Source organism: Coregonus clupeaformis, chromosome 3 (assembly GCF_020615455.1).
Source record: "Coregonus clupeaformis isolate EN_2021a chromosome 3, ASM2061545v1, whole genome shotgun sequence".
Classification (NCBI taxonomy): Eukaryota; Metazoa; Chordata; class Actinopteri; order Salmoniformes; family Salmonidae; genus Coregonus; species Coregonus clupeaformis.
Genome location: NC_059194.1, coordinates 9860071 through 9886725, shown reverse-complemented (window position 1 = coordinate 9886725; position 26655 = coordinate 9860071). Strand labels below are relative to the sequence as shown.

The window sequence follows — 26655 nt, the reverse complement described above, 5'->3', positions numbered from 1 at the left end:
TCAATGGACCATTTGACTGCAAAATTCCATTGATTTTTTGACACCATAGGCTTTGGTGCTCCGTAGGATGCAAGAGAGTAGGCCTATGTGTAGTTATGACATTGGCCTAGATTCAATTCGAGTGCCCCTTTTATGCTATGTAACTTTGAAAGGCAATGTCCGCATTCACGCTAAACGCTGCATAAACTATGTCGGCTCAATCGGAAAATTACCTTTAAATGTCCATTGCGCTATATCCGGTCTTTTCGTGGGTCGGATTGAATGAATCTAGGCCATAATCTTTTGTGATAATATTGTAGGGTAGGCTATTTGATATTTTCATTTAGCAGCATACAGTCAGGACACTTCAGAAAAACAGGATGTATAGAATACAGCATTAATTTTCAAACGTGATCATCCATACAATATAAAGCGCTTTGAGCACATGTAAAAGCACTACATAAATCCAGTCCATTATTATGGGGTTCAAACACCCCCAAATTTGGATGGGGGCATGCAATATTCATTTGTTGTTGTTTATGATCAGAAAAAAATTACTGCATCCAAATGAATGCATCCATCAACAGGGATTTAATTTATATTGTACATTATTGGATCAGCCTACACCATATTCAATAAACCTCACATTCAGAATGATCAAATCGGTGCTTTAGTTGATCAGTTAATTTGCAAAGTGTTTTACTATTTTACTCGAACCTCTCCTTTTACTTTGCTCCAGCTGTAGCTAACTTCACAAAGTACATAAATCATTAATTGATGATAAACTTCAAAAATCATAAATCATTGTCACTGCTACAAATTTATATTTGAGCCTTGTCTTACTATAACCAATCAGCAGGCATTTCCTCTTACAGCTGGGCAAATCATCGCCGTCCACGAGGTTGAGTTTGGGGGCGGAGACCATTCATTGTGATGGACGTGTTGCACAAGCAATCAAATAACTATAATTGCCGGAAAATATCAAAATGTTAAAGTCAGCAACCAATCAGCAAGTGGGGAAGGTGGCGCTACTAATCCAGTGTGCATGCCCCAAAGTCACACGTGATCCGGCTGTAGTTCAAAGTGGTCACATCGGAATCAGGAGGTAAGTAATGACGAACAAATGTCACTTTTTACAAACATACATCGTTAAACTATAATTTCAGTTTAAATTGACATAGCATGTTCAGCTGCATGCATACAGGCCAGTATCGTTTAATTGCAATACATTTATCTTACTGAATAAGATCAAGAACCCATGCGTGGTCTTAGCATGGACTGGCTAGCTGACGGCCAGCTAGCAAGGCTAGCTAACTTGGTTTGCAATTAAGATAACAAATTAACGTAATTGTTCCGTATATTGTCATATAACACTGTCAGTTGCACACTTAGCTCGTGTGTCCATTTTGCCGACGGTTTCGCAGTGTGAGACATGTTGGAAGTGTTTGTCATTTAGGTAACGTTAGCTAAATAGGCTACATGGGATGGGACGTTGAGGCATCGAACGTGGATAGCAAGCAATACCAGCCTCGAGTTAAAGCAAGGACATTGACATATTGCCTTGCTGTGAAAATATCGGAACGTTTTTGTATCAAACATTACGTAGGTATATTATAGTTGACTAACATTAGAAAGAAATCGGTAAGAAATGTGGTGATGCAGCAATGTGTGCCATTGTGCGAAACAAATCTATTGTGATTAATTTGCCATTGCTATTTAAATCTAGTTCACAAGTGAACGAATGGACTCGTGATAAGCATTCTGCCCTAATTATGTAACTATGTTTCTTTTCGTTTGGTCATTGTAATCGCTTTTCCTGTTTTGGATATAGTGGGTGACATTAGCATACTCACTTCAAAAGGGGGTTATCAAGATGAGTAGCTAGCTACAGATACATTTCTTATATCTGAAAGAATTTTCCGTAGGCGCTACATGAAGCCTGCTTGTAGGAATTGCTACATGTTTTATAGGAAAACCTTGTTACCCCTGTTCTACCATGGGAACGGGTGTTACTGGAGAAGCACGTAGAAGTCTGACCAGTTTTACAAACCCTGTTCCGCCACTGAAAGAAACCGGAAAATGCAACAGCTAGATAGAGGTCATACAGCGCCCTCTTGGAAATGTGTTTTTTTTACATTTTGCTTACCCGAATAAGGGAATTGGTCAGGAGTCTTCGTATTGGTTTGACTTCCTGAGTTGTGCGTTGTTCTTGTGGCTGGCGACGAAAATATCCCTACCGCAACATAGCCAGCTTCACCCCCCCAAAAAACATTTCCCTGCCAACAAAGGCGTAAGTATAATCTCTATGAACTCTACTTAACAGACGTAAAGTGAAATGTTTCCCTCGCTATCAAATAAATGTCTGAATTCAACTTTTGTCCGAACCACACCATATTCCTGCTGTGCGTGGTTCAAATGGCAGCCCGCTGTCTAACTGCAGGAATATGGTACAGTTCGGACAAAAATTGGATTCAGACGCTTCTCTGATAGCGAGGGACACTACACATATCTGGTAAATCGAGTTCCTAGAGATTATCCATATGCCTTTATTGACAGGAAACTTTTTTGGGGGGTGAAGCCGGGTATATTGTGGTAGCGTTTTTTTCCGTTGCCACTCACAGAACGATGCAAAACTCAGGAAGTCCAACCAATACAGACCCCGATGTTGTGTCCCAAAGCTAGAATTGGTGTGTGTCTTATTGAATGGTTGACACATTTCTAGCTAGCTACCGTGAGAAATGTAATTCATCTTCTAGGGATGAATGTAAATTATGAATTTCGCTGAATGTGCGTAGGAAGTTGTACATTCATTCTTTACCCTGGTTAAATAATAACTTCTCAGTTCTCTGGTGGGTAGTATTTATGGGCACACAAAGAGCTGTTAGATTTTAAGATTAGACATTAACAAGGTAATTGCAGTTAAAATCCACTCTCTTGTTGACCTAATCTAGTAACTAACATTGAATGGTACAATAGACTGATACACATGCTTCAAAATATAATATTAGCTTTTATTTGGTGGTCTTACATCTTCCATTCTCTTTTTGAGATGGTCAAGGCACGACAAGGCACATGGGGGTCCTTATCCTATCTGCTTAAACCCATGACACACCCCTACTCAGATCCCTACTGTATGACCTAGACTGGGCTTCATAGCACAGAGTAGGCTTTCCAGTATCGGATGCTGCATGTTTCTTATCCATGAGGGGACACACTGTGAAAGCACTGTTTGACATCTTGCGCAAGATGTCTCCTACTTCGACGGTATACACTGAGTAAACCATATGACCTCAGCATTAGAAGACGGCACTGTTTTCCCCAAATACAGAGTGACCTGGATGGAATGAATTCAGAAGACTGGCAGGCAGATAATACTCTTTGCTGTGTTGCTTGAGCGCTGATTGATTAGTCTACAGTCCCCTCCCCCTCCTTGTATTTGCTCTGTCCCTCACTAGGACATGTGACCGCTGAGGCATGATGTGAATGGGGGAAGGGGCTCCACTTGGCAGCACAGCCAGGGGCTCCCCTGTCTCCCCTCCTGTGTGTGGTGTTTTGTTTGCCCCCATGATGTTTTCAGCCTGTGATGAGAAAGTTACATTTGGCACTACTCTCACGTTTATCCTTCCGGCCCACCCACCCCTGGCCCACAAAACGCATCTGCCCTAGCCCGCCAGGCAGCAGGCACCCTTCAAGCTCCTGTGTCCCCCAAAACAGAGAGACTGTGGGTAGGGCTGGTAATATATCAAATTAATTCAAATTAATGTTTTTGCGTGATATTCCAAATGCCTGTATCACAAGAATCAAGGTTTTGTTATTTTTGAGTGTTTGTCTGCTTGTTCTCATGTTGTATTTTTGGCCTCGTCTCTTTCGCTGCTGTGTGCGCCTTCCCATTTACACCAGAGATCTGTATATAATGAAGATGAGATGCACGTCTCCGCCCTAACAATGTGAGTCGTTGTCCCGAAGTCGGGAAGGCAGGCTTTATGGTTTACCCACACACCAAGCCCCTCCCCCTACCTCTCATGCCAACAAAGTTGAGAAATCACATCTTCTCTCTGCTATTAGAGGTTTGGTCCAACAGAATCGGTCATATGGACACAAACACATTGAGACATTATTCTACTGTAATAGAGAAGTTAACTTTTCTGACGATACCCTTTTTGTGTCTCAACTACTCAAATTGTGCTCAGAGCAGACACTACTAAAACAAGAGTATCAATGGACATTGATTCTGGAAAATCTATTCTCAGTTTGTAGCTCGCGGCATTAGGGTACCACGTACCGCTAGCAGCATTTTAGCCAAAGACTGTTATACTACCTGTCTAGTCTGTGTTTTATAAATGTGCAATTAGTATAAAACACAGTCATATAAGGAATTGGCAACTCGTTCTCATTCTGAGAAATAAGGTACACTGCATGACCAAAAGTATGTGGACACATGCTCGTCAAACATCTCATTCCAAAATCATGGACATTAATATGGAGTTAGTCCCCCCCTTTGCTGCTATAACAGCCTCCACTCTTCTGGGAAGGCTTTCCACTAGATGTTGGAACATTGCTGTGAGGACTTGCTTCCATTCAGCCACAAGCGGGCACTGATGTTGGGTGATTAGGCCTGGCTCACAGTGGCCGTTCCAATTCATCCCAAAGGTGTTCAATGGGATTGAGACCAGGGCTCTGTGCAGGCCAGTCAAGTTCTTCCATACCTATCTTGACAAACCATTTCTCTATGGACCTCGCTTTGTGCACGGGGGCATTGTCATGCTGAAACAGGAAAGGGCCTTCCCCAAAATGTTGGAAGCATAGAATTGCCTATTTGTATGCTGTAGTGTTAAGATTTCCCTTCACTGGAACTAAGGGGCCTAGGCCGAACCATGAAAAACAGCTCCAGACCATTATTCCTCCTCCACCAAACTTTACAGTTGGCACTATAGTAGCGTTATCCTGGCATCCGCCAAACCCAGATTTGTCCGCCTGCCAGATGGTGAAGCGTGATTCATCACTCCAGAGAACACATTTCCACTGCTCCAGAGTCCAATGTTGGTGAGGTTTACACCACTCCAGCCGACGCTTGGCATTGTGCATGGTGATCTTAGGCTTGTATGTTGCTGCTTGGCCATGGAAACCCATTTCTTGAAGCTCCCGACGAACAGTTCATGTGCTGACGTTGCTTCCAGAGGCAGTTTGGAACTCGGTAGTGAGTGTTGCAATCGAGGACAGACCATTTTTACGTGGTTCTGTGAGCTTGTGTGGCCTACCACTTCGCGGCTGAGCCGTTGTTGCTCCTAGACCTTTCCACTTCACAATAACAGCACTTACAGTTGACCGGGGCAGCTCTAGCAGGGCAGAAATTTGACAAACTGACTTGTTGGAAAGGTGGCATCCTATGACGGTGCCATGTTGAAAGTCACTGAGCTCTTCAGTAAGGCCATTCTACTGCCAATGTTTGTCTATGGAGATTGCATGGCTGTGTGCTCGATTTTATTCACCTGTCAGCAACAGGTGTGGCTAAAATAGAAAAATCCACAAATTTGAAGGGGTGTCCACATACTTTTCTGTATATAAGTCTAGGCCACTTCATTTCAACATCTAAACAAAGTGGCCAGGCTAACATGCTTTTCAAACAGTTTGAAACAGACAGAAGGGTGTGTTCATAACAATGCAACTGTTCAACCTTGTTAGCTAGCAAATAGATCCAAGTTGGCTAAACTGGAAATATAAAGATTAGCTGGCTAATCACTATCACGTGGGCTTTTCGAGATTGTTGATTAGACCTGTGTTAATTTTCTATAGCCTAATGCCTGCTATGAGAAGTTAGTGATTATTAGTGAATGTGCATTATGCATGGTTCTAGTTAAATTTGTAACAAAAAGGGGTATTTTCATAGACTTGCAAGCCAGATCAGTTTTTAATGCCAAAAAAAGCAGGTTAAACTATTTTGATAAAATAATTACATTATTATTGGGTCTTATGGTTGTGGAAGGCTTATATTTAGCCTAGGTATAACTTCACAAGCCTATGATTTTTAGGCCATATCTTCCAGGCCTAACTGTGGGCCTAGCGAGTCAACTATGACCCCTTTGCCTCACCAACCCCCAAAAGTCCTTTATCTTAACCCCTCACTTGGTCATCAAGAAGTTACATGCATAGTGCTTTGGTGGTGAGCTTCCCTCTGGTTATCCCCTCTCTGTTGGCAGCTTGACTTGTTGCAGGGGAAACACTCTAGTCACAGACGCATGGCAGAGTCCTCTATTGGAGAACACACCAGCTGTCGCCTAGACACCGCCAGGACTATCACCGGGCCTGAAGGTGTCCCTCTTGGCAAGCGAAAGCGAAGTGGTAACAGTGCGTCTTCTATGTATGAAAAGCTGTGAAGGGAAAGTTTTAGATTCATTTCTCCTCAGGCACTGCGTGGTCATCACTAGTTACCACAGCCACAAATTCATAATTATGCCTAAACCTGCCTATTTCTACAATTTTTGTTTTGTTTTCATGTGTTTTTACGATATAGGCAATTTTAAACTTTGTGGCTATGGTAACTAGTGACAACCGCACTGCGTGGCAGTTTCCTGGCTACCCAAACTCCTTGCTCCACACTAGGGCCGAAATATCTGATTAAATCGAATATCGTTATATTTGACATTGACGATATATCGTGAAGTGCAAGACGATATATGATGTGCAAGTATGAAAATGTATGCACTCACTAACTGTAAGTCGCTCTGGATAAGAGCGTCTGCTAAATGACTAAAATGTAATGTAAATGTAAGTCTATACTCTATTTGAAATTTACAAATAACTGCAGTTATCAGATAGGCTCTATCAACATGTTGAAAATGAATTAACTAAGCCTTCTTTTTTCACCACATGAAGATCATTTAATGAGAATGCGACTATAATATTGTAAATAAGCACAAAAATGGCACTGTCTGGAAACATTTAGTAATTAACGGCGCAAAATGATAATATCGGGTATGGCGATATTGGGAGCAGCATATCGTAGAAGAGGTCTCCCCAAATATCGCCCAACCCTACGCCCGCCAACGGTTTCTTCTCCGCAATGAGTCAGGATTTGAGTACCTCACGACGATTTTTAGAACACAAACACATTCTAATCATTCTGATTGGTCCCAGAAACTGATGGGTTGGGCCACAGCCAGAACACATGTGGGTAAAGCAGTGTTTTGAAAATTCGCCATGATACTCTGATTGGTTAGAAATGATCCAATATCTGACTTTTTGTACAACACCCCTCATTTTGACGTCACCTCAAACCATTGCAGTCTTATGTGGTCACCATGTGAAGTTAGTCTCGTGTATTGTCAATGTGCTCTAAATGTAGCCTAGATATTAATGCATAGCTGTTTCACAGGCTGTTCACACACACAGGTTGTGTTTGCAGCTCCCCCGATTTATCCTCTCAGGACTCTCCTTAAGGGATATGGTTCTAGAGGTGACATGTCCCTTGGAGGATAGCGCCCTGGTTACCAGTCTGGACAGATGGGAGTTGGCTGGTGGGATGGGTGTGTATCTCTCTCACGCCCACCTTAAATGCTTTCTGTCCAGCTACTCCAGTGACCACGGTCCCTTAGGGCTCAGACACACCAATAGCCGTTTGCTAGCCAAGAGTACTTAGCACCTCTGAACGTAATTTGCAAACTGGGTGCCCACTGATTTTACATGTATAATTGGGTGAAAAATGTTGGCAGTCAAGTCTACAGCGGGTGGTCCTGAAAAAAGGGTGCACTGAACGATCGTCTTATGAACGCTAGATCCACATTCGGTGCAATGTGTGCGAGCCTTTAGGATGCCCCTATGACCTGCAGAACAAGCTCAATACAGATACTAAATTGTAATTGTGATGAGAACGGCAGTACTGGAGTATTAATCTTAATACCATGTATGGACAGTAGTGCATTATGGTAATCTTGACCTAATAACCACTTTGCTTAGACTGTCTGGACTAGTTACCACCATTACTCTGCTATGCCATGGTAAGTGCTAGCCGGTGTGGCTACGGATGCTAATACCACATGGGGTTAAGCTATGTACATGGTATGTACAGTGTGCGATTGCATGCTAGTGTGTAGATGGTGGTAATCTCACAACAAAAAGACGGTTGGTAACTTTGGTTAGTGTGTTGTTAGACTTTGGTGAGGCCCCTCTGCATTATGACTTGATTTTAGATTATATTATAGTCATAAAACATAGATATCAGTTGACTGTATTGCAGATGGTAAGGTGGACCTAATAGCACTCACATACTCCCTCTCTCCGTGCCCAGCCCCACTTATTTGGCTAATGGTATCAGAACATGCCGAGGGGTGAGAGTAGGGTGGATTTATAAGGGCACAAATTGCAATCTCATTGGCTTTATCTGATTTAGAGAAGACAAAACCCAATCCCAAATCAATCCTTTCCCCCTAGGCGCTAGTGAAGAACTGAGAGGATTGGATAGGTATAAGGGCTCAGACACAGCAATAGAGTACTTAGCACCTCTGAACGCAATTTGCAAACGAGTGCGCACCGATTCTACATGTAGAATTGTGTGAAAGACGTTGGCAGTCTACAGCGGGTGGTCCCTAAAACACAATCCACATTCGGTGCGACGTGTGCTAGCCTTAAGAAACATTGTAGAAACACTGATAGTTAGGCAGAATATTTGCCATATTGCTTAAACACTTGTGCAGTCCACTCCAGTGGATAGGTGGTAGGGCAGGCTAAGGGTTGATTTGGGACTGTGTCGGAGGAACATATATCTGTGTGTACATTCTGTCCTAAATTGTTTGTATTGTGTTGAGTAAATTGCCTGTGAATAATATGGAAGGTAAATATGTGTAGGGCAGGCTATGGATTGATTTGGGGCTGTGTCAAAGGAACATATGTCTGTCTGAACAGTCTTTCCTAAATTGTTTGTATTGTGTTGAGTAAATTGCCTGTGAATAATATGAAAGGTAAATATTTGTAGTGTATAAACTTCATGTGTGTGTTACATGGTGTGCTAGTGTAATCTCATTGGGCCTAATCTCATTAGGGGAAAGGCTGAGGCTGCATATCCCTCAGGCACCCCTCTCGTCGCTATGGAAATGGGTGGCTCTGGGTAACGGCATGGCGACCGTATGCCTGGAAACGGTCAGAGGGTGTGTGCATTCTGTAGGCATGGAAAGGACAACACTTTTTGAAATTTAGGAGGGAGTATTATTAATGGCCATTCTGGTTCCAGGAACTTTCAATTCTAGTGCTTATAAGACCAGGGTTGTGGGTTTGATTCCTGCATGGACCACCAATTCTGGTAGGCTTTTATGTTCTAATAGGATAAAAAGCTGTAATTTGGCCACCTGCTCTGGAAGTATCCCTTTTTTCCAGCTCAACGATATGCTAACTTGCATTGTCACTCGCCCACATATTTCTGGTGTCTCATCTAGCCCAGTCTCTCTCTCTCGCACATATTCTCCCTCCCGTTTCCTTCCTTTTCTTATCTCGTTTAACCACTAATTTACTCTTTATTAAATGGCTGCATTTTCTCAGCTGTCATTTTCCTTTTTCCATCACATCCCTTCCTCCATCTTTCATGCCCTACCCATAGCTTCCACCATTTGAAATCAGCCTCAACGTTTAGACATTTTGATGTGAAAGGAATGGATGGGTGTAACTAAGTAATAATACTGTAGCTCCGCTGCTCCTCCCTAGCCCTCGGGGTAAGGTGGCTAGGAATCTGTATGCAACAGCTGAAATGGCTAAAGAAGGAATTCAGTAGGAATCAGTGTTTCCCCCATATGCATTATCAGTATGTCAAAATAATGTATATTTCTTCCAAGACAGGCTTTGAAGTGGATAGTGTGTGGCAGGGGTATTCAACTCTTACCCTACAAGGTCTGGAGCCTGCTGGTTTTCTGTTCTACTTGATGATTAATTGCACCCACCTGGTGTCCCAGGTCTAAATCAGTCCCCGATGAGGTGAACAATGAAAAAATGCAGTGGAACTGACTTGGAGGTCCAGAGTTGAGTTTGAGGGGTCTAGGGGAACCGCTAGCATGGCATTGCGCTAACGCTAGTATCAATGCACCCCCGCTACCCTTGCCGCCACTTCTGAAAAAAATCCTAGGGGAAACATTAGGAATCTGAATATAGACGCAGACTGGAAGTGGGGATCTGTTAATTAGCCAAAGCAATTGGTAGGCTCGCGTCAGCGAGACACTACTGTTATCTGCCATACTTCTTATTATTAAAGCACTTTTGGACAGCTGAAGCAAACGTGCACACATTTTTTCCTAGTTTATGAATTGATCTCTCCTCTCCCCTAGACAATGGAGCTGAATGTGAGGTGTGTTCTGCTGCTGGCCTTGGGCCTGTGCTCCACGCTGCTAATGACCACAGTGGCCGCCCACCAGGAGGAGGAGGAGCCTATCATGGAGATGGCGGGAGACGTGGAGGACGAGCTGGAGGACCTGGGCCTTGGGGAGGAGCTTCTGGACGGGGAGGTGGAGCCAGAGGAGGCAGACACACCAACGGGACCACCTCCAGCCCCTAAAGTAAGTATCCAATCCTATTGACCTAGATCAGTGTGTATACAGTTAGGGTTTTAGTGGTTAAAATGCCAGTAGTGGTTAGAAAGCGTGGCTCCTCTCTTTCCCTCCAGCATACCCAGATTGTGACAGTCAAGGAGAAGAGGTTAGGCCTACATGGCTGCTCACGGTTCCTCTCAAGGAGAAATGGATAATCATTTAGTTTACTGCATGGATATACTCTGCATCGCCTCAAAGGGAGTGCCTCAATTGTACATAGATACAAACCAACCGACCCATTTTCACTAGTAAAAATGTCCATTGTGAATGGTCTGTAGAGCGAGTGGGAGTTTTCAGCTCATTTCAAGGAATTAATGTGATTCACACCACCACAAATGATAGTGAGAAAAAGCCTGTGCTATGACTGCTTAGTGGCCTTGTTTTCTCCACTAGTTAGTGTCTACCATGAATTATGTCATATTTCTACACAGGACATAAAATACACTTTTTGGTCCTCCAGCCACTGTGGCAGGAAGGTTTTAAAATCTACCAGCCAATCAGATTTTTTACCAGACAAAATCATTTCCCCCCTGCTAAAATTACTATTATTATTTTTTGTGACGTGAGTCTTTTAACCAAAATATCACAGATGAGACAAAATGTTCACCTGCCCCTTTAAGGGTGGGTGGTTACCGTGGTAGCGTGACTCCAGTCATGTTTGTGCCTGTGAGATTGAGTCTGACTACTAGAAGCGTTGTCTTCTCTTCCCTAGCAGTTGAAGCTCAAACATAGAAAAACAACCTAGCTTGTGAACAAAACTATGTAAATAGCCAAGAAACACAAAGACAGTCTCATTTCAGTAGACTTTCGTTTCAAGTAAATTAGACCAACTTTTGCCTGTGCACAGAGCTTATAACAATGAATCTTTCACTCAGCTCTTCACGTGCGCACAGCCCCCAGCCAGGCTGTGTTGCAGTGCAAGGTGGAATAGGCTATATAGGATTCATAGTTATTTGACTTTGTGCTATTCATTTACCAGCTAACAAAATAGCAGAAATACTTTGAAAACAGCTTCTGCAGAATTTGACTATAAATGTGATCATACTTGATTATTTTTATTCACACATGCGAGTGAAATGCTCGCACTGTGGAGCCCAGCCAATGTGGCTGGTGAAATGGACATCTTACCCGCCAATGCCAAAATCTACTCGCATTTGGCAGGTGGCGGGTGTTCATTTTAGGCCCTGTTTCTACATAAAGGATATGGCTAACGCCAGAGTGATGAGATGTTTCCAGCGGTGAATATCTCTGACTAGCCTAACTTCAGTGGAGGTATTTAAAAGAAACTCTGAGGTGATACATTGACTAGCAATGTGACTTGAAAGTTTGCTATCTGACCGACCTATGTCCTCCCATTGCTCTTGCATAGGACACACACGCGCGTAACGGATTGGCACACAAAACACCTGCTAACTGGAGCCAAGCAGTGGAAGAGGTGACCCACTGACCCCTCTCTGCTCTCCTCTCTAGGTGATCTACAAAGCTCCCGAGCCCATGGGGGAACACTTCTTCGCCGAGTCCTTTGACAGGGGGACCCTAGACAGGTGAGCACTCGTTAAAATTAGAAACAGTGCTGTTAAACGCAGGTATTATTATTATTATATAGTCATTTGTAATGAAAATTACATGTACATCAAGGAAAATATATTCATATACAGTGGGGGAAAAAGTATTTAGTCAGCCACCAATTGTGCAAGTTCTCCCACTTAAAAAGATGAGAGGCCTGTAATTCTCATCATAGGTACACGTCAACTATGACAGACAAAATGAGAAAAAAAATCCAGAAAATCACATTGTAGGATTTTTAATGAATTTATTTGCAAATTATGGTGGAAAATAAGTATTTGGTCAATAACAAAAGTTTCTCAATACTTTGTTATATACCCTTTGTTGGCAATGACACAGGTCAAACGTTTTCTGTAAGTCTTCACAAGGTTTTCACACACTGTTGCTGGTATTTTGGCCCATTCCTCCATGCAGATCTCCTCTAGAGCAGTGATGTTTTGGGGCTGTTGCTGGGCAACACGGACTTTCAACTCCCTCCAAAGATTTTCTATAGGGGTTGAGATCTGGAGACTGGCTAGGCCACTCCAGGACCTTGAAATGCTTCTTACGAAGCCACTCCTTCGTTGCCCGGGCGGTGTGTTTGGGATCATTGTCATGCTGAAAGACCCAGCCACGTTTCATCTTCAATGCCCTTGCTGATGGAAGGAGGTTTTCACTCAAAATCTCACGATACATGGCCCCATTCATTCTTTCCTTTACACGGATCAGTCGTCCTGGTACCTTTGCAGAAAAACAGCCACAAAGCATGATGTTTCCACCCCCCATGCTTCACAGTAGGTATGGTGTTCTTTGGATGCAACTCAGCATTCTTTGTCCTCCAAACACGATGAGTTGAGTTTTTACCAAAAAAGTTCTATTTTGGTTTCATCTGACCATATGACATTCTCCCAATCCTCTTCTGGATCATCCAAATGCACTCTAGCAAACTTCAGACGGGCCTGGACATGTACTGGCTTAAGCAGGGGGACACGTCTGGCACTGCAGGATTTGAGTCCCTGGCGGCGTAGTGTGTTACTGATGGTAGGCTTTGTTACTTTAGTCCCAGCTCTCTGCAGGTCATTCACTAGGTCCCCCTGTGTTGTTCTGGGATTTTTGCTCACCGTTCTTGTGATCATTTTGACCCCACGGGGTGAGATCTTGCGTGGAGCCCCAGATCGAGGGAGATTATCAGTGGTCTTGTATGTCTTCCATTTCCTAATAATTGCTCCCACAGTTGATTTCTTCAAACCAAGCTGCTTACCTATTGCAGATTCAGTCTTCCCAGCCTGGTGCAGGTCTACAATTTTGTTTCTGGTGTCCTTTGACAGCTCTTTGGTCTTGGCCATAGTGGAGTTTGGAGTGTGACTGTTTGAGGTTGTGGACAGGTGTCTTTTATACTGATAACAAGTTCAAACAGGTGCCATTAATACAGGTAACGAGTGGAGGACAGAGGAGCCTCTTAAAGAAGAAGTTACAGGTCTGTGAGAGCCAGAAATCTTGCTTGTTTGTAGGTGACCAAGTACTTATTTTCCACCATAATTTGCAAATAAATTCATTAAAAATCCTACAATGTGATTTTCTGGATTTTTTTTCCTCAATTTGTCTGTCATAGTTGACGTGTACCTATGATGGAAATTACAGGCCTCTCTCATCTTTTTAAGTGGGAGAACTTGCACAATTGGTGGCTGACTAAATACTTTTTTCCCCCCACTGTATGCTGCCCTGAAACAACATGGGTGTATGCATCGCAGTGCTAGCTGTGCCACTAGAGATCCTGGTTCGAATCCAGGCTCTGTCGTAGCCGGCCGCGACCGGGAGACCCATGGGGCGGCGCACAATTGGCCCAGCGTCGTCCAGGGTAGGGGAGGGATTTGGCCGGCAGGGGATGTAGCTCAGTTGGTAGAGCATGGCGTTTGCAACGCCAGGGTTGTGGGTTCGATAAAATAATGTATGCACTAACTGTAAGTCGCTCTGGATAAGAGCGTCTGCTAAATGACTAAAATGTAAATGTTATAAACTGCATTTTGTCTATTCTCTTCATGTGCCATACTGTGCTGTGTGAGTGCTCACTATAGGACCAGCTGCAATTTGACTTTCTCTAAGGATAAATACGAACCTAAGGATAAATAAATATTCCCCCGGGGTCTGTCCCTATGGTGTCCTGGTGCTACCATGTTTACTTGACTGAAGTCAATTTGCTTCTCCTGTTTGTTTCAGCTGGGTCCTGTCAAAGGCCAAGAAGGAGGATATTGATGAGGATATCGCCAAGTATGATGGTAGGCACTAAGACAGGTCCTCTCTGACCAGGGTCTTAAACTAACTTTTTAGTCTAGTTGCCGCTGGCAGCCACATTAATTAATTAATTACACCAAAAAACTCAAAACTGCTGTTTTTTTGTGATTGAGCATGCTTTGTAATGTTTCTAAATCAAGGAATGTATTACTAGTAAGCTGGAATGTGATATATTTAATATGTTGTGAACTGAGTCTTTTAACCAAAATATCAGACAAGAGAGACATTTTCAGCTGCCCCTTTAAGGTTACTGTGGTAACGGGCCCACTGGAGTCATCAGGTGTGCCTGTGAGAATCTGACTAGTAGAGACCGATGTCTCCTCTTCACTAGCAGTGGAAGCAAACTCAAACATTGAAAACAACCTAATTTGTGAACAAAACAATGTTAAATATCCAAGAAACACAAGGATAAATTCTTACTTTAGTAGTTAGACCAAGTTTTATGCCTGCGTGGATTGCTTCTAAAAGCTTTTAGCACTTCACTCACAGTGCGAACAGCCCCCCAGCCAGGTGGTATAGCTATAACGTTAGGATTCTCATTTCTTTGTGCATTACCAGATATGAAACAAAACAGCGGAAATACTTTGAAAACAGCTACTGCAGCATTTATTTAGCTATAAATCACAACTCCCACGTGCCTGTACTTAACTTATGACTATTTTTATACAAAATGCTCGCACTGTAGAGCCCCAAGTGTGACCACCCGCCAACATGGCTGGTGAATTAGATATTCTTACACGGCAATGCTAAAATATACCTGCATTTGGTGGGTGTTCATTTTAGGCCCGTCTCTGACACATTGTATTAAGTAGGGCACAACATAGCAAATCATTTTGCAAACGGAAAACTAAAATTAGTGTTTGGAGCCTAATGAATACAACCTAGGTTTGGCTCCATTCAGGCAGTTATCAAGTGAGTACACTCACGTATTTTAACTCCGTCTTGCAGGTAAATGGGAGGTGGAGGACATGAAGGACAGCAAGCTGCCCGGAGACAAGGGCCTGGTCCTCAAGTCCCGTGCTAAGCACCACGCCATCTCAGCCCAGCTCCTCAGGCCCTTCATCTTTGACACCAAACCCCTCATCGTCCAGTATGAGGTCAACTTCCAGCAGGGGATCGACTGTGGTGGTGCCTACGTCAAACTGCTCTCCCAGACCCCACACCTCAACCTGGTAAGGCACACACCTGCACCAAATATTTTTATAACTAACCCTAGCTAGACCACAGCCTGTCGTTTCCAATGGGAACAAGTTAGTCATAGTGGGTAGAACAAGCAAGGAGGGGGACAAAGCCAAGCACGAGCTAGCGAGATCTTATTGGCGTGTTCTAGCATGTATTTGCATATTTTCGTTAGGGAACACCTACTTTGTGAAGTGCCTGTGCAATAACCCTTCACCCTTGGACTCTTTCGAAAAACCAATATAAAAAAATAATGTTCGATACATTCTAGTTTTGGAAACAGGAAACTGTATTGAGATCAAATGTTTTGTTGATGAGAAAATTTGCTGAATATCGGCCAAACTCCATCTTCTCCCACTGCCGGCCACTGGGCTTCCTCTCACCCCCATATTTGGTAGTGAGTGGAAACGGCAAGCGGATGCTTCACATTTATACATCCGGTGAAATATCTGGCTCATTGTTCTATCTGTGCCTGCACCATGTAATCTAAGACGCTCTCGGAAAACACAAAATAAATCGACAAAATGGCATAACCTCTCAAAAGTGCTCTGTTTATGTATCAAATGTACCCATGTAGATGCCCTGGAAATCCAGTAGCCAGTTACACATTCCATAATGTTCTAGTACAGAGCCACAGTAAATGTATATTTGTCCTTCCCACCAGGATGAGTTTGTTGACAAGACTCCCTACACCATCATGTTCGGACCAGACAAGTGTGGCGAGGACTACAAGCTGCACTTCATCTTCCGCCACAGGAACCCAAAGACTGGCGAGTATGAGGAGAAGCACGCCAAGAAACCCGACGCAGACCTGCGCACCTACTACACCGACAAGAAGACCCACCTTTACACACTGGGTATGACATTTCAACATGTTCTCAGGCACCAGTTATGTATCCCTGCTGTTGTAACTGGTGCAATGTCACATAACGATCACATAGAACGTAGAACACATGATCATATGCCAGTTAGATTAGGGAAGTGTGTTAGCTCTTCTTGTTACGTTTCTACTTATTCCTCTAACCATCTCTCTCCTGCCCCCTAGTGTTGAACCCAGACAACAGCTTTGAGGTGCTTGTAGACCAGACGGTTGTGAACAGTGGTAACCTGCTGACAGATGTGACCCCACCCATCAACCCTGCCGCCGAGATCGAGGACCCCGATGACCACAAGCCAGAGGACTGGGACGAGAGGCCCAAGATCCAGGACCCTGATGCTGTCAAACCTGAGGACTGGTAAGGGCCTGTGGGTGTGTTTGGGTGGGCACATGAGTGTTTGTGTGGGTGTGTGAGAGAGAGGCTATTTCAACAGGTTAGCTTACATGTTTTAAGTTACACAGCGTGTGCATACATATTTCAAATGTAGTTGGGGTTGTTTTGACATGGGATAGTGTGTGTGTGTGTCTCTCCTGTGGACAGTTTTATGTTTGTGCCAGGTGTGTGTATCTGTGTTTAGTGTGGGGTTCTGTGTTTAGTGTGGGGTTCTGTGTTTAGTGTGGGGTTCTGTGTTTAGTGTGGGGTTCTGTGTTTAGTGCGGGGTTCTGTGTTTAGTGCGGGGTTCTGTGTTTAGTGCGGGGTTCTGTGTTTAGTGCGGGGTTCTGTGTTAGTGCGGGTGTTAGTGCGGGTGTTAGTGCGGGGTTCTGTGTTAGTGTGGGGTTCTGTGTTAGTGTGGGGTTCTGTGTTTAGTGTGGGGTTCTGTGTTTAGTGCAGGGTTCTGTGTTTAGTGCGGGGTTCTGTGTTTAGTGCGGGTGTTAGTGCGGGGTTCTGTGTTAGTGCGGGGTTCTGTGTTAGTGCGGGGTTCTGTGTTAGTGCGGGGTTCTGTGTTTAGTGCGGGGTTCTGTGTTAGTGCGGGGTTCTGTGTTAGTGTGGGGTTCTGTGTTTGTGTGTACCCTCTAACTCCCTCCCCTGTCCCATAGGGATGAGGATGCACCAAAACAGATCCCAGATGAAGATGCAGTGAAGCCAGACGGTTGGCTGGACGATCAGCCAGAGTACACCAGTGACCCCGACGCAGTCAAGCCTGAGGACTGGTAACTACCATACCTTTACACTCTCTTTCAGCTCACCCCCGCTTCCATGCTACTCTCTCAAACTGCTGTCCCTCTCCTCTCTACACCCTCTTCTGCCACTCTTCTCTCTCCCCTTCATCTACCACTCTGCTACCTCCCCTCTGTCTTCTCTCTCCCCTTCATCTACCACTCTGCTACCTCCCCTCTGTCTTCTCTCTCCCCTTCATCTACCTCTCTGCTACCTCCCCTCTGTCTTCTCTCTCCCCTTCATCTACCACTCTGCTACATCCCCTCTGTCTTCTCTCTCCACTCATGGTGTATCCTCATCTGGGTCAGCCCACTTGTGTGTTGGAAGCTAATTGCTAGCGTTTGCGGCAGCAGCTCCTCTTCTCTGTGAAGAGAGTTGGCTTCCTGGTGAGAGGAGCTTTGCCTCAGGACAGCCAGGCCTGGTTTTTGGGCTTTGAAGAGCTCCTTTTTTCACTGTCTTTGATGTCTCACTTCTGTGGCGGAAATTAAATTAGAGCCGGTAGAGAAGAGCTAGAGGAACGGGACACAGTGGATAGAGGGAAAGAGGGAGGATACCAATGTGGAGATACTGGCTAATGACCCCTTTTAGAGGGCCTCTAAATGCAATCTGTCTTGTCTTTGTCTCACTGGGAGCTTATTTTTCTTTCTCTTTTGTTCTTTTGCTTTCTCACACACACAGTAACTTGCAACCGTATATCATTTTGTGCCCTGTATGACTGCGTTTGTCTTACAATGTGCTCTGTGATGTTTTCGTAACTTTCTCTTTTATTTTTCTCCAGGGATGAGGATATGGATGGGGAGTGGGAGGCCCCTCAGGTCCCTAACGCCCTCTGTGAGACCGCCCCCGGCTGTGGCGCCTGGCAACGGCCCATGATTGACAACCCCAACTACAAGGGCAAGTGGAAGGCCCCCATGATCGACAATCCCAACTACCAGGTAACCCTTCACATCTCCCAGCCTACACCAAAGCATCAGCCTCTTTAGGAACCAGTTTTACCCCAGTGAAGTGTGTTGCCTAAATAACATACACACAAGTTGCACTTGCTCTTTCAGAATTTGCCTTCTATTTGTACACTATATCTACAAAAGTATGTGGAAACCCCTTCAAATTAGTGGATTCTGTTATTTCAGCCACACCCGTTGCTGACAGGTGAATAAAATCGAGCACACAGCCATGAAATCTCCATAGACAGACATTGGCAGTAGAATGGCCTTAATGAAGAGCTCAGTGACTTTTAACGTGGCACCGTCATAGGATAACAGCTTTTCAACAAGTCAGTTTGTCAAATTTCTGCCCTGCTAGAGCTGCCCCGGTCAACTGTAAGTGCTGCTATGAAGTGGAAACATGTAGGAGTACCAATGGCTCAGCTGCGAAGTGGTAGACCACACAAGCTCACAGAACGGGACCGCTGAGTGCTGAAGCGCGTAGAGCGTAAAAATCGTCTGTCCTCGGTTGCAACACTCACTACCGAGTTCCAAACTGCCACTGGAAGCAACGTCAGCAGAATAACTGTTCGTCGGGAGCTTCATGAAATGGTTTTCCATGGCCGAGCAGCCGCACACAAGCCTGAGATCACCATGCATAATGCCAAGTGTTGGATGGAGTGGTGTAAAGCTCGCCGCCATTGAACTCTGGCGCAGTGGAAACGCGATCTCTGGAGTGATCAATCACACTTCACCATCTGGCAGTCCGACGGACAAATCTGCATACAAATAGGCAATTCTGTGCTTCCAACTTTGTGGCAACATTTCCTGTTTCAGCATGACAATGCCCCTGTGCACAAAGCGAGTTCCATACAGAAATGGTTTGTCAAGATTGGTGTGGAAGAACTTGACTGGCCGGCACAGAGCCCTGACCTCAACCCCATCGAACACCTTTGGGATGAATTGGAAGTCCGACTGCGAGCCAGACCTAATCACCCAACATCAGTGCCCGACCTCACTAATGCTCTTGTGGCTGAATGGAAGCAAGTCCCCGTAGCAATGTTTCAACATCTAGTGGAAAGCCTTCCCAGAAGAGTGGAGGCTGTTATAGCAGCAAAGGGGGGGACCAACTCCATATTAATGCCCATGATTTGGGAATGAGATGTTCAAAGAGAAGGTGTCCACATACTTTTGGTCATGTAGTGTATGTATTGATGAGAGCTTACTATTTGTATGTATTGATGAGAGCTTACTATTTGTACTTGCACGTATTCTTCTCTTGCATAGTAACTTTGTATTTTCTGTTCTTGTGTGTTAAAAAATGTCCTTCTACCCTTTTTTACTACTGAGCTCTCGTTGCAGACAAATCCCAATGTACGTACTTGTACTTACAAATGGCTCCCATAACCCTAAAATAATTGTATATAAATGTAACTCTCAGAGTACTACTCTCAATGTACCTCCCACTCACTGTCCTGTCTGCACCTCTCGTCCCCCAGGGTGTGTGGAAGCCCAGGAAGATCGCCAACCCGGACTTCTTCGAGGACCTCCATCCCTTCAGGATGACCCCCTTCATCGCCGTGGGCCTGGAGCTGTGGTCCATGTCCAGCGACATCTTCTTTGATAACTTCTTCATCTCCAACGAGCGGCACACGGCCGAGCGCTGGGCCAATGACGGCTGGGGCATGAAGAAAGCTGCTGAGGGAGCCGCTGAGGTGGGTACAACGGCACACGCGTACACACACAGACAGGCCCACACAGACACTCATATACTTACACACCTACACTTGAATGCTCCGTGTGGATCATGAAGCATACTTAATTTGGATCTCTCGTGAAACGTAACTGTTGTTGCAAGCAAAGCATGAAGATGGTGTACGAAGGACCCATGTAGAGGTAGGTTGAGAGGTCGCATAGTAGTTAGGACTGGTGAGTCCTCATGCCTCGTTGATAAAACTTCTCACAAATCTTCACAGAAAATATATAATGAAAGATATGCAGTGTCATCACCTGACATTTCAAGCAGGACCATGAGGTTTCTCTTCTCTCCTAACCACTCTTCTATCCTAACCATAGCACTTTCAACTTCTCATTAGGATGTGAATCCTCCTCAGCAAGATCTTAATTTTCCCAATGGACATTTTGTTTTGCAGCAAGTAGAACTAAGGGACCTATCCTTGTAGCATAGACTTCTGCATAGCTCCTTGGAGAGGTTTCGGAGATATTTGTAGCATTGCTGTTTTTACATGATGCTAGTCTCTAGCCTCTGGGGTTAGCAAGAAAGTAAATCCAGACTAAACTAGAGGTAACATGTTGTCCAACCACAGACCTAGGATCAGGGGCCGTCTGTATGAACTGTCTCAGAGTAGGAGCGCTGATCTAGTATTACCCCCCGTCCATGTAATCTTATTCATTATGATCTAAAAGGCTAAACTGATCCTAGATCAGCACTCCTATGCTGAGACGGATCACCCTAGCCCCAATCCTCTGTAAACGTTAGGAGGTTAGTGGTGACTTCTCTGCCTGTGTTCTTATGGGGACACCAGAGCAGACTCTCCCCATGCCCTTCAGAGGAACGCTGCTGGTTAGCCTGGCTATCTGTTCCGTGTGATGTGGAAAACCCTAGCCTGCCCCGCCCCTAAGTGGAAACAGACATGCACATGGTGCTCTAGGGAGAGAGAGACCAAGCTGAGCAGTAACAGTGGAACAGTCACTGTCACCATGCTCCAGCTACTCCTCTGTATAATGAGTTGGATTTAGTTTAAAAGCTTCCTGAGCTAGCCTACATGACTCTGTTACCCAGTCCTTTTCTTGAGCTAGCCTACATGACTCTGTTACCCAGTCCTTTTCTTGAGCTAGCCTACATGACTCTGTTACCCAGTCCTTTTCTTGAGCTAGCCTACATGACTCTGTTACCCAGTCCTTTTCTTGAGCTAGCCTACATGACTTTGTTACCCAGTCCTTTTCTTGAGCTAGCCTACATGACTCTGTTACCCAGTCCTTTTCTTGAGCTAGCCTACATGACTCTGTTACCCAGTCCCTTTCTTGAGCTAGCCTACATGACTCTGTTACCCAGTCCCTTTCTTGAGCTAGCCTACATGACTCTGTTACCCAGTCCCTTTCTTGAGCTAGCCTACATGACTCTGTTACCCAGTCCCTTTCTTGAGCTAGCCTACATGACTCTGTTACCCAGTCCCTTTCTTGAGCTAGCCTACATGACTCTGTTACCCAGTCCCTTTCTTGAGCTAGCCTACATGACTCTGTTACCCAGTCCCTTTCTTGAGCTAGCCTACATGACTCTGTTACCCAGTCCCTTTCTTGAGCTAGCCTAGCATGACTGTTACCCAGAGGAAGAGTGTAGCCTGAAGTGGCTGGTGCATACTTGCACCGCTAGAGTACACTGTTTCATAGAACCTAACTTAAAGCTGGAGCTGTGGACTATTAAGAAGCAGTGGCCCTGCTTCTCACACAGACACACACACACCTTCCGATGAGGTCGCCTTTAGGTGCTGGTCTCGCTCCGTTGCAGTTGAGGCATCATACACTCGTTGCAGTAGAGTTGTGGTGAGTCCAGGGGGGATGGTGGTGGCTCGTACCCAGTAGAGTTGTGGTGAGTCCAGGGGGGATGGTGGTGGCTCGTACCCAGTAGAGTTGTGGTGAGTCCAGGGGGGATGGTGGTGGCTCGTACCCAAGGATTAGCTCTTAGTTTGGCTGCCTCTCGTCCAAATTCCTGCAGCCAATGGACCAATGCTTCCTTTATTCCTAAAGGTGAATTCCTGGGATGCCTGGCATGTTTGGCTTACTGGCCCTCTCTCTCTACACATCTTGGCCTCTCGCTCTTTCTCGCTCTCTCTTTCTCGCTCTTTCTCTCTCAGCTCTTTCTGTCTCTCAGCTCTTTCTCGCTCTTTCTCTCTCTTTCTCTCTCTCTCTCTTTCTCTCAGCTCTTTCTCTCTCAGCTCTCTCTCTCTCTTTCGCTCAGCTCTTTCTCTCGCTCAGCTCGTTCTCTCTCTCAGCTCTTTCTCTCAGCTCTCTCTCTTTCTCTCAGCTCTTTCTCTCGCTCAGCTCTTTCTCTCGCTCTCTCTCAGCTCTCTCTCAGCTCTTTCTATCGTTCTCTCTCTCAGCTCTCATGTTTGTTTCCCCTCTTTCTTTCCCTCATTCTCTCATTTTTGTGTGCTCTTGCTCTGTTGCTGTTTAGTTTCTCTCTCTCTCTTCCTTGTGCACACACTCCCTCTCTCTTTCTTGCTGTTCTTACACTTGCACACATTCTCTCTTTCTGTCAGAGCAGCACACACACGGCCGTACTAGCTACATGCCCCTCACAGTGAACCGCGGAGCCCAATGAGCATTCCACTGCTTTCACAGCCTCATTGTTTGCTCTATGGATCATTTAGTTTTACACTGGTAGCCATGCCGGGCCAGTTGGCTGCCACTGGTCTTATGGAGCAGCTCGTCTCAGGTCTGCTATTGTAGTATGGATGGGTTTGGATGCACACCCTCCCATGAACTGTCATTGTTACGAAACTGTCTCCCATAGTATGCAAGACTTAGGTTAGGACTAATTAATAATTTAACTAAGGGGTTGTTTTGACTGAGATTGAACAAAAGCAAGAGGGTCTTTTGTTTTATGAAGTGCACAAGTATGTTGTGTTACAGAGTACTCTGTGGGGACATTTGAGATGCACTGTGAAACAGGAAATCCCCAGCCCTTATAAAGACTTTCAGGAAGCTGTGAGATGTGGAAAGAAACCCTCAACAACTGTTTTTTCTTTCATAACACGATACACATTTAGGGTCCATATGAAAGATACAGGAGTTAAGTTTTCTTTATGGTCGACTTTCTATAGACCTGTTCCGACTATTTCTTAATGACCCATATACAACACTTGGTTATACCAGCGATGTTGTGGCAAACTTGCTACTAATAACTATTTTCAACGGCACCCCCAATAGTGCATATGTAATCAATACCCTGCTTGTAATGTAGTTGATGTTGGTTAGTTGTGGTCGATGGTTCCCAGATCTTGACCATTCCGTGACTGTCTTCTCCCCTCTCCTCTAGCCCGGGCTGGTGAACCAGATGATGACCGCAGCAGACGAGCGTCCCTGGTTGTGGGTAGTCTACGTGCTGACTGTGGCCGTGCCCTTCGTCCTCCTCATCGTCTTCTTCTGCACCGGAAAGGTGAGAGCCCCACAGACCATTTATTGTCTCATTTATTATGAAAATACTCCCACACACATTTACCTCTGCATGGTTATTTGTCGACAGTTCGGTCAAGTCTGGACTTTAGTTTCCAAGACTTTCAGTAAATGTGTCGGTGGGAGTAAAATCCTTAATGGATGACAATGTTTTGATCTGTATCTTTTCTCTCTCTCCGCAACAGAAGGCGGCGGCTCCAGCTGCAGCCGACTACAAGAAGACAGACGAGCCCCAGCCAGACGTGAAGGAGGAGGAAGAGGAGAAGGCTGAGGAGGACCAAGTCAAGGAGGAGAAGAGCCAGCCAGGTTAAGACTCATTGGCTCTGTCTCTCTGTCCATCTCTTTCTTTCTCTCTCTCTCTCCCCCTCTGTCCCTCTGTCTCACTCTCTCTGTCTCTCTCACTCGGTCTCTCTCTCCCTTTCTCCCTCTCTTTCTCTACTGATGTAGCTTCACAAATGTATGTCTAGACAGTGTGTCATTTACATGTATTTGACCATGTTTGCTTGCTGCCTTGCGTCACATGGGGGTATTTCACAATGCAAGGTCTCAGTAAAAGCTAACTCTGTGTTGGTTGGTTTCCATAGCAGCAGCAGCGGAGAAGAAGAGTGATGCAGAGGACAGCCCTGCAGAGAAAGAAGATGAAGAGGAGGAGGAGGAGGAAGAAGAGGCAGCAGTAAATGAGGAGGGGGAAGAGGAAGATGATGAGGCAGCTGATCAGGTACGGGACAGTAAGGCATGACTTGGTTAACATGATGTGTTTTGTCGTGACTAGAAATCAGAGCTTACCGTTTGTGTAGAAAGAGCGCTGTAAAAGCACTGTTGACAACTGCTGATGTAAAAAGGGCTTTAGAAATCATTTTGATGGGTTGATTGTGTTCATTTAATCGTTCAGAATAGAGACAATTGTGGCTTGTGTGACCCAAAGCTCCCACTCTTTCCCGCTCTCTCCAGAAACAAGAAGATGACGTCCTCAGGAGGTCCCCCAGAAATACGAAAGGGAGAAAGGACTGATGTGGCTGCCACAACCCTGGATCTTCTGATTTAAACCAACAGGCCTGACCCCCCCCGGCTCCCCTTATTCCCCCCCGCCCCCGGCTGTCTTCTCCACACATCCCCCCTCCCAGGACGATGAAGTGATCTCTCTCGTCAGGATCAACAGAAAACAATCATGACTGCCTCCAGTATGGAAGTGTGGATTCTAGTATGGTGAAGATGAAGACTGATGAGTTGTTAGTGTAGGAAGGGGCTTTTCAAACAGCGAAGAAAGAATCAAACGATTTCCTATACCATTCCGTAAAACAGTGCAGCAGACACTAACCTAGGGACCCCTCCTCCCCTGAACCCCCACCTCCAACACCCTTTGCTCCCCCCATCCATCCATCCATCCATCTATCCTGCAGATCTAGACAGTATTTATCAAGCAATGGTTCTGGGCAACACTACAGCTCGTAGGTTTTAGCCATTCTCCCTCTCGATGTCTTCTTGCTTGGTCCAGTTTAACAGTCCCATGCGTTTTGTATGTGTCAGAGGGGTAGATAGACTTAGCATGAACATTTCTGTTGAGGGTCTCGACAAACAAAACAAAAAACATGGAATTTGGATGTCTTATTGTCTGCTTTTAACACTGCAGTTGTGGTTTTGGGAGGTTTCAAGAGACTAAGTTTCCCATGATGCACAGGTCTCTTCGACATTTCATTCCATGTGGCTTCCACCATGTTTTTTAAAGTGTGTTTTGGTTGTAGAAGACCTCGCTCAAGATGTTCCTAATACAGTGAAGCTGGGAGTAAGGGGGATCCATTGCACATGCTCAGTTCCCTGCAGAACTGTGGGGTGTGCAACGTTTTTGAAGCAGAGAAAGCGAGCTTAGTAAGCGGGCTTCAATAGATTAGAATGTGTGCTGCCTTACACAGCCCTATAGCAAGGTTTGCCTAATGTTTTTTTTCTTTCTGTGAATGTACTGTGACGTTTCTTTTTTTAATACTATGTACATGGCTTTTTAATTTTTTTCTAAAGTCTTTTGATTCCATTAATGTTTTTGTTTTTTTCTCTGGTCTTGACCTATAATGTAGGGATCTAGTGTGAGTGTACATTAACCTATATGTGTGAGGGAGAGGAGAAAAGAAAAGCTGGCATTCCACTTTTTTTGTGAGGGAGTATGTGAGGCTGGTGCTCGGAGGGGTGACTGTTGGTTGCCGGCAGGCTTCTAGGGTAGATGCCAAGGTTTTCAGACTGGTGTCCTTGCTCCTGCTGACTCATCAAGAGAAGATGGGGGAGGGGGGACTGTCCTGGCTCAGCTCGTGCAGCCTCCTCCCTCATTAGTGGGATAATTCAGTCTCCCGCCTGGCTATTGGTAGATGAGTAAGTAAGCCCATCCTGTGACTGCATTTCCTAAGTCAAAAGCAGCAGCAGAATTGAACACAGATCTTTCAGACTTTTACTCTTATGTTTCTCAGTCTGAGTCTTTTACAAGAGTCATAAAGAGTACTCTCAGGGTGTCAGACAAGCTTTCCACCTCTACTTTCTAACTGCATGATTCATTAATGTCTTTTCCTTTAAACTGACTCCATACGACATGAAAAAGGCACTAAGGAGAACACATTAGGACCGCTCGGTAGCTGGTACCCATCTGTGGCCTAGTCTTTAACGTTCCTTGTTTCTTACTCACGTTCTTGTGAACCTGTCCACAGTTTTCAGAACATCCTAAAAAGTAGTGAAAGTCGAAAGCCGTTAATAGAGGTTTGCCCCATGTAAATAGAGTTGGCACTTTTCAAGGTAACTGAGGCGCCCATGTAAACACACAGTCATATACCAGGTAATTTGCTGTCCGTCTGCATGGAATCCTGGTCAAGTTTTGTGGTCTCGGATTCCTTAGTGGTGAAAGTCGGTCAGACGTGTTTGGAATCCCACAATTCTTCTCTTCTCCGGTGTCTGATCGAGCGA

The 26655-nt window shown here is 45.0% G+C and overlaps 1 protein-coding gene across 3 annotated transcripts; it reads left to right on the top strand.

The window, feature by feature from the left end:
* The first annotated feature begins 995 nt into the window (after positions 1-995).
* LOC121541646 (calnexin) lies at positions 996-24881 on the top strand. 3 transcript variants are annotated; one of them, XM_041850839.2, is made up of 14 exons: positions 996-1084; positions 10284-10511; positions 12015-12088; positions 14307-14365; positions 15330-15553; positions 16225-16417; positions 16606-16795; positions 17476-17589; positions 18375-18531; positions 20019-20234; positions 23579-23698; positions 23901-24021; positions 24303-24433; positions 24667-24881. In XM_041850839.2, the coding sequence occupies exons 2-14, from the start codon at positions 10287-10289 to the stop codon at positions 24724-24726; spliced, it is 1884 nt and encodes a 627-aa protein (XP_041706773.2). In that variant the 5' UTR covers positions 996-1084; positions 10284-10286; the 3' UTR covers positions 24727-24881. The 3 variants fall into 3 exon arrangements, with proteins under 3 accessions (XP_041706773.2, XP_041706754.2, XP_041706763.2); XM_041850820.2 differs by having other exon boundaries at positions 24300-24433; XM_041850829.2 differs by lacking the exon at positions 996-1084 and adding an exon at positions 6208-6318 and having other exon boundaries at positions 24300-24433.
* The last annotated feature ends 1774 nt before the right edge of the window (positions 24882-26655 follow it).

Coding starts and splice junctions, on each gene's coding strand:
- LOC121541646 (XM_041850820.2), top strand. CDS start 10,287: ATGGAGCTGAATGTGAGGTGTGTTCTGCTGCTGGCCTTGGGCCTGTGC. Junction 12,089..14,306: donor GACAGGGGGACCCTAGACAG/GTGAGCACTCGT, acceptor TGTTTGTTTCAG/CTGGGTCCTGTCAAAGGCCA. Junction 16,796..17,475: donor GCTGTCAAACCTGAGGACTG/GTAAGGGCCTGT, acceptor CCTGTCCCATAG/GGATGAGGATGCACCAAAAC.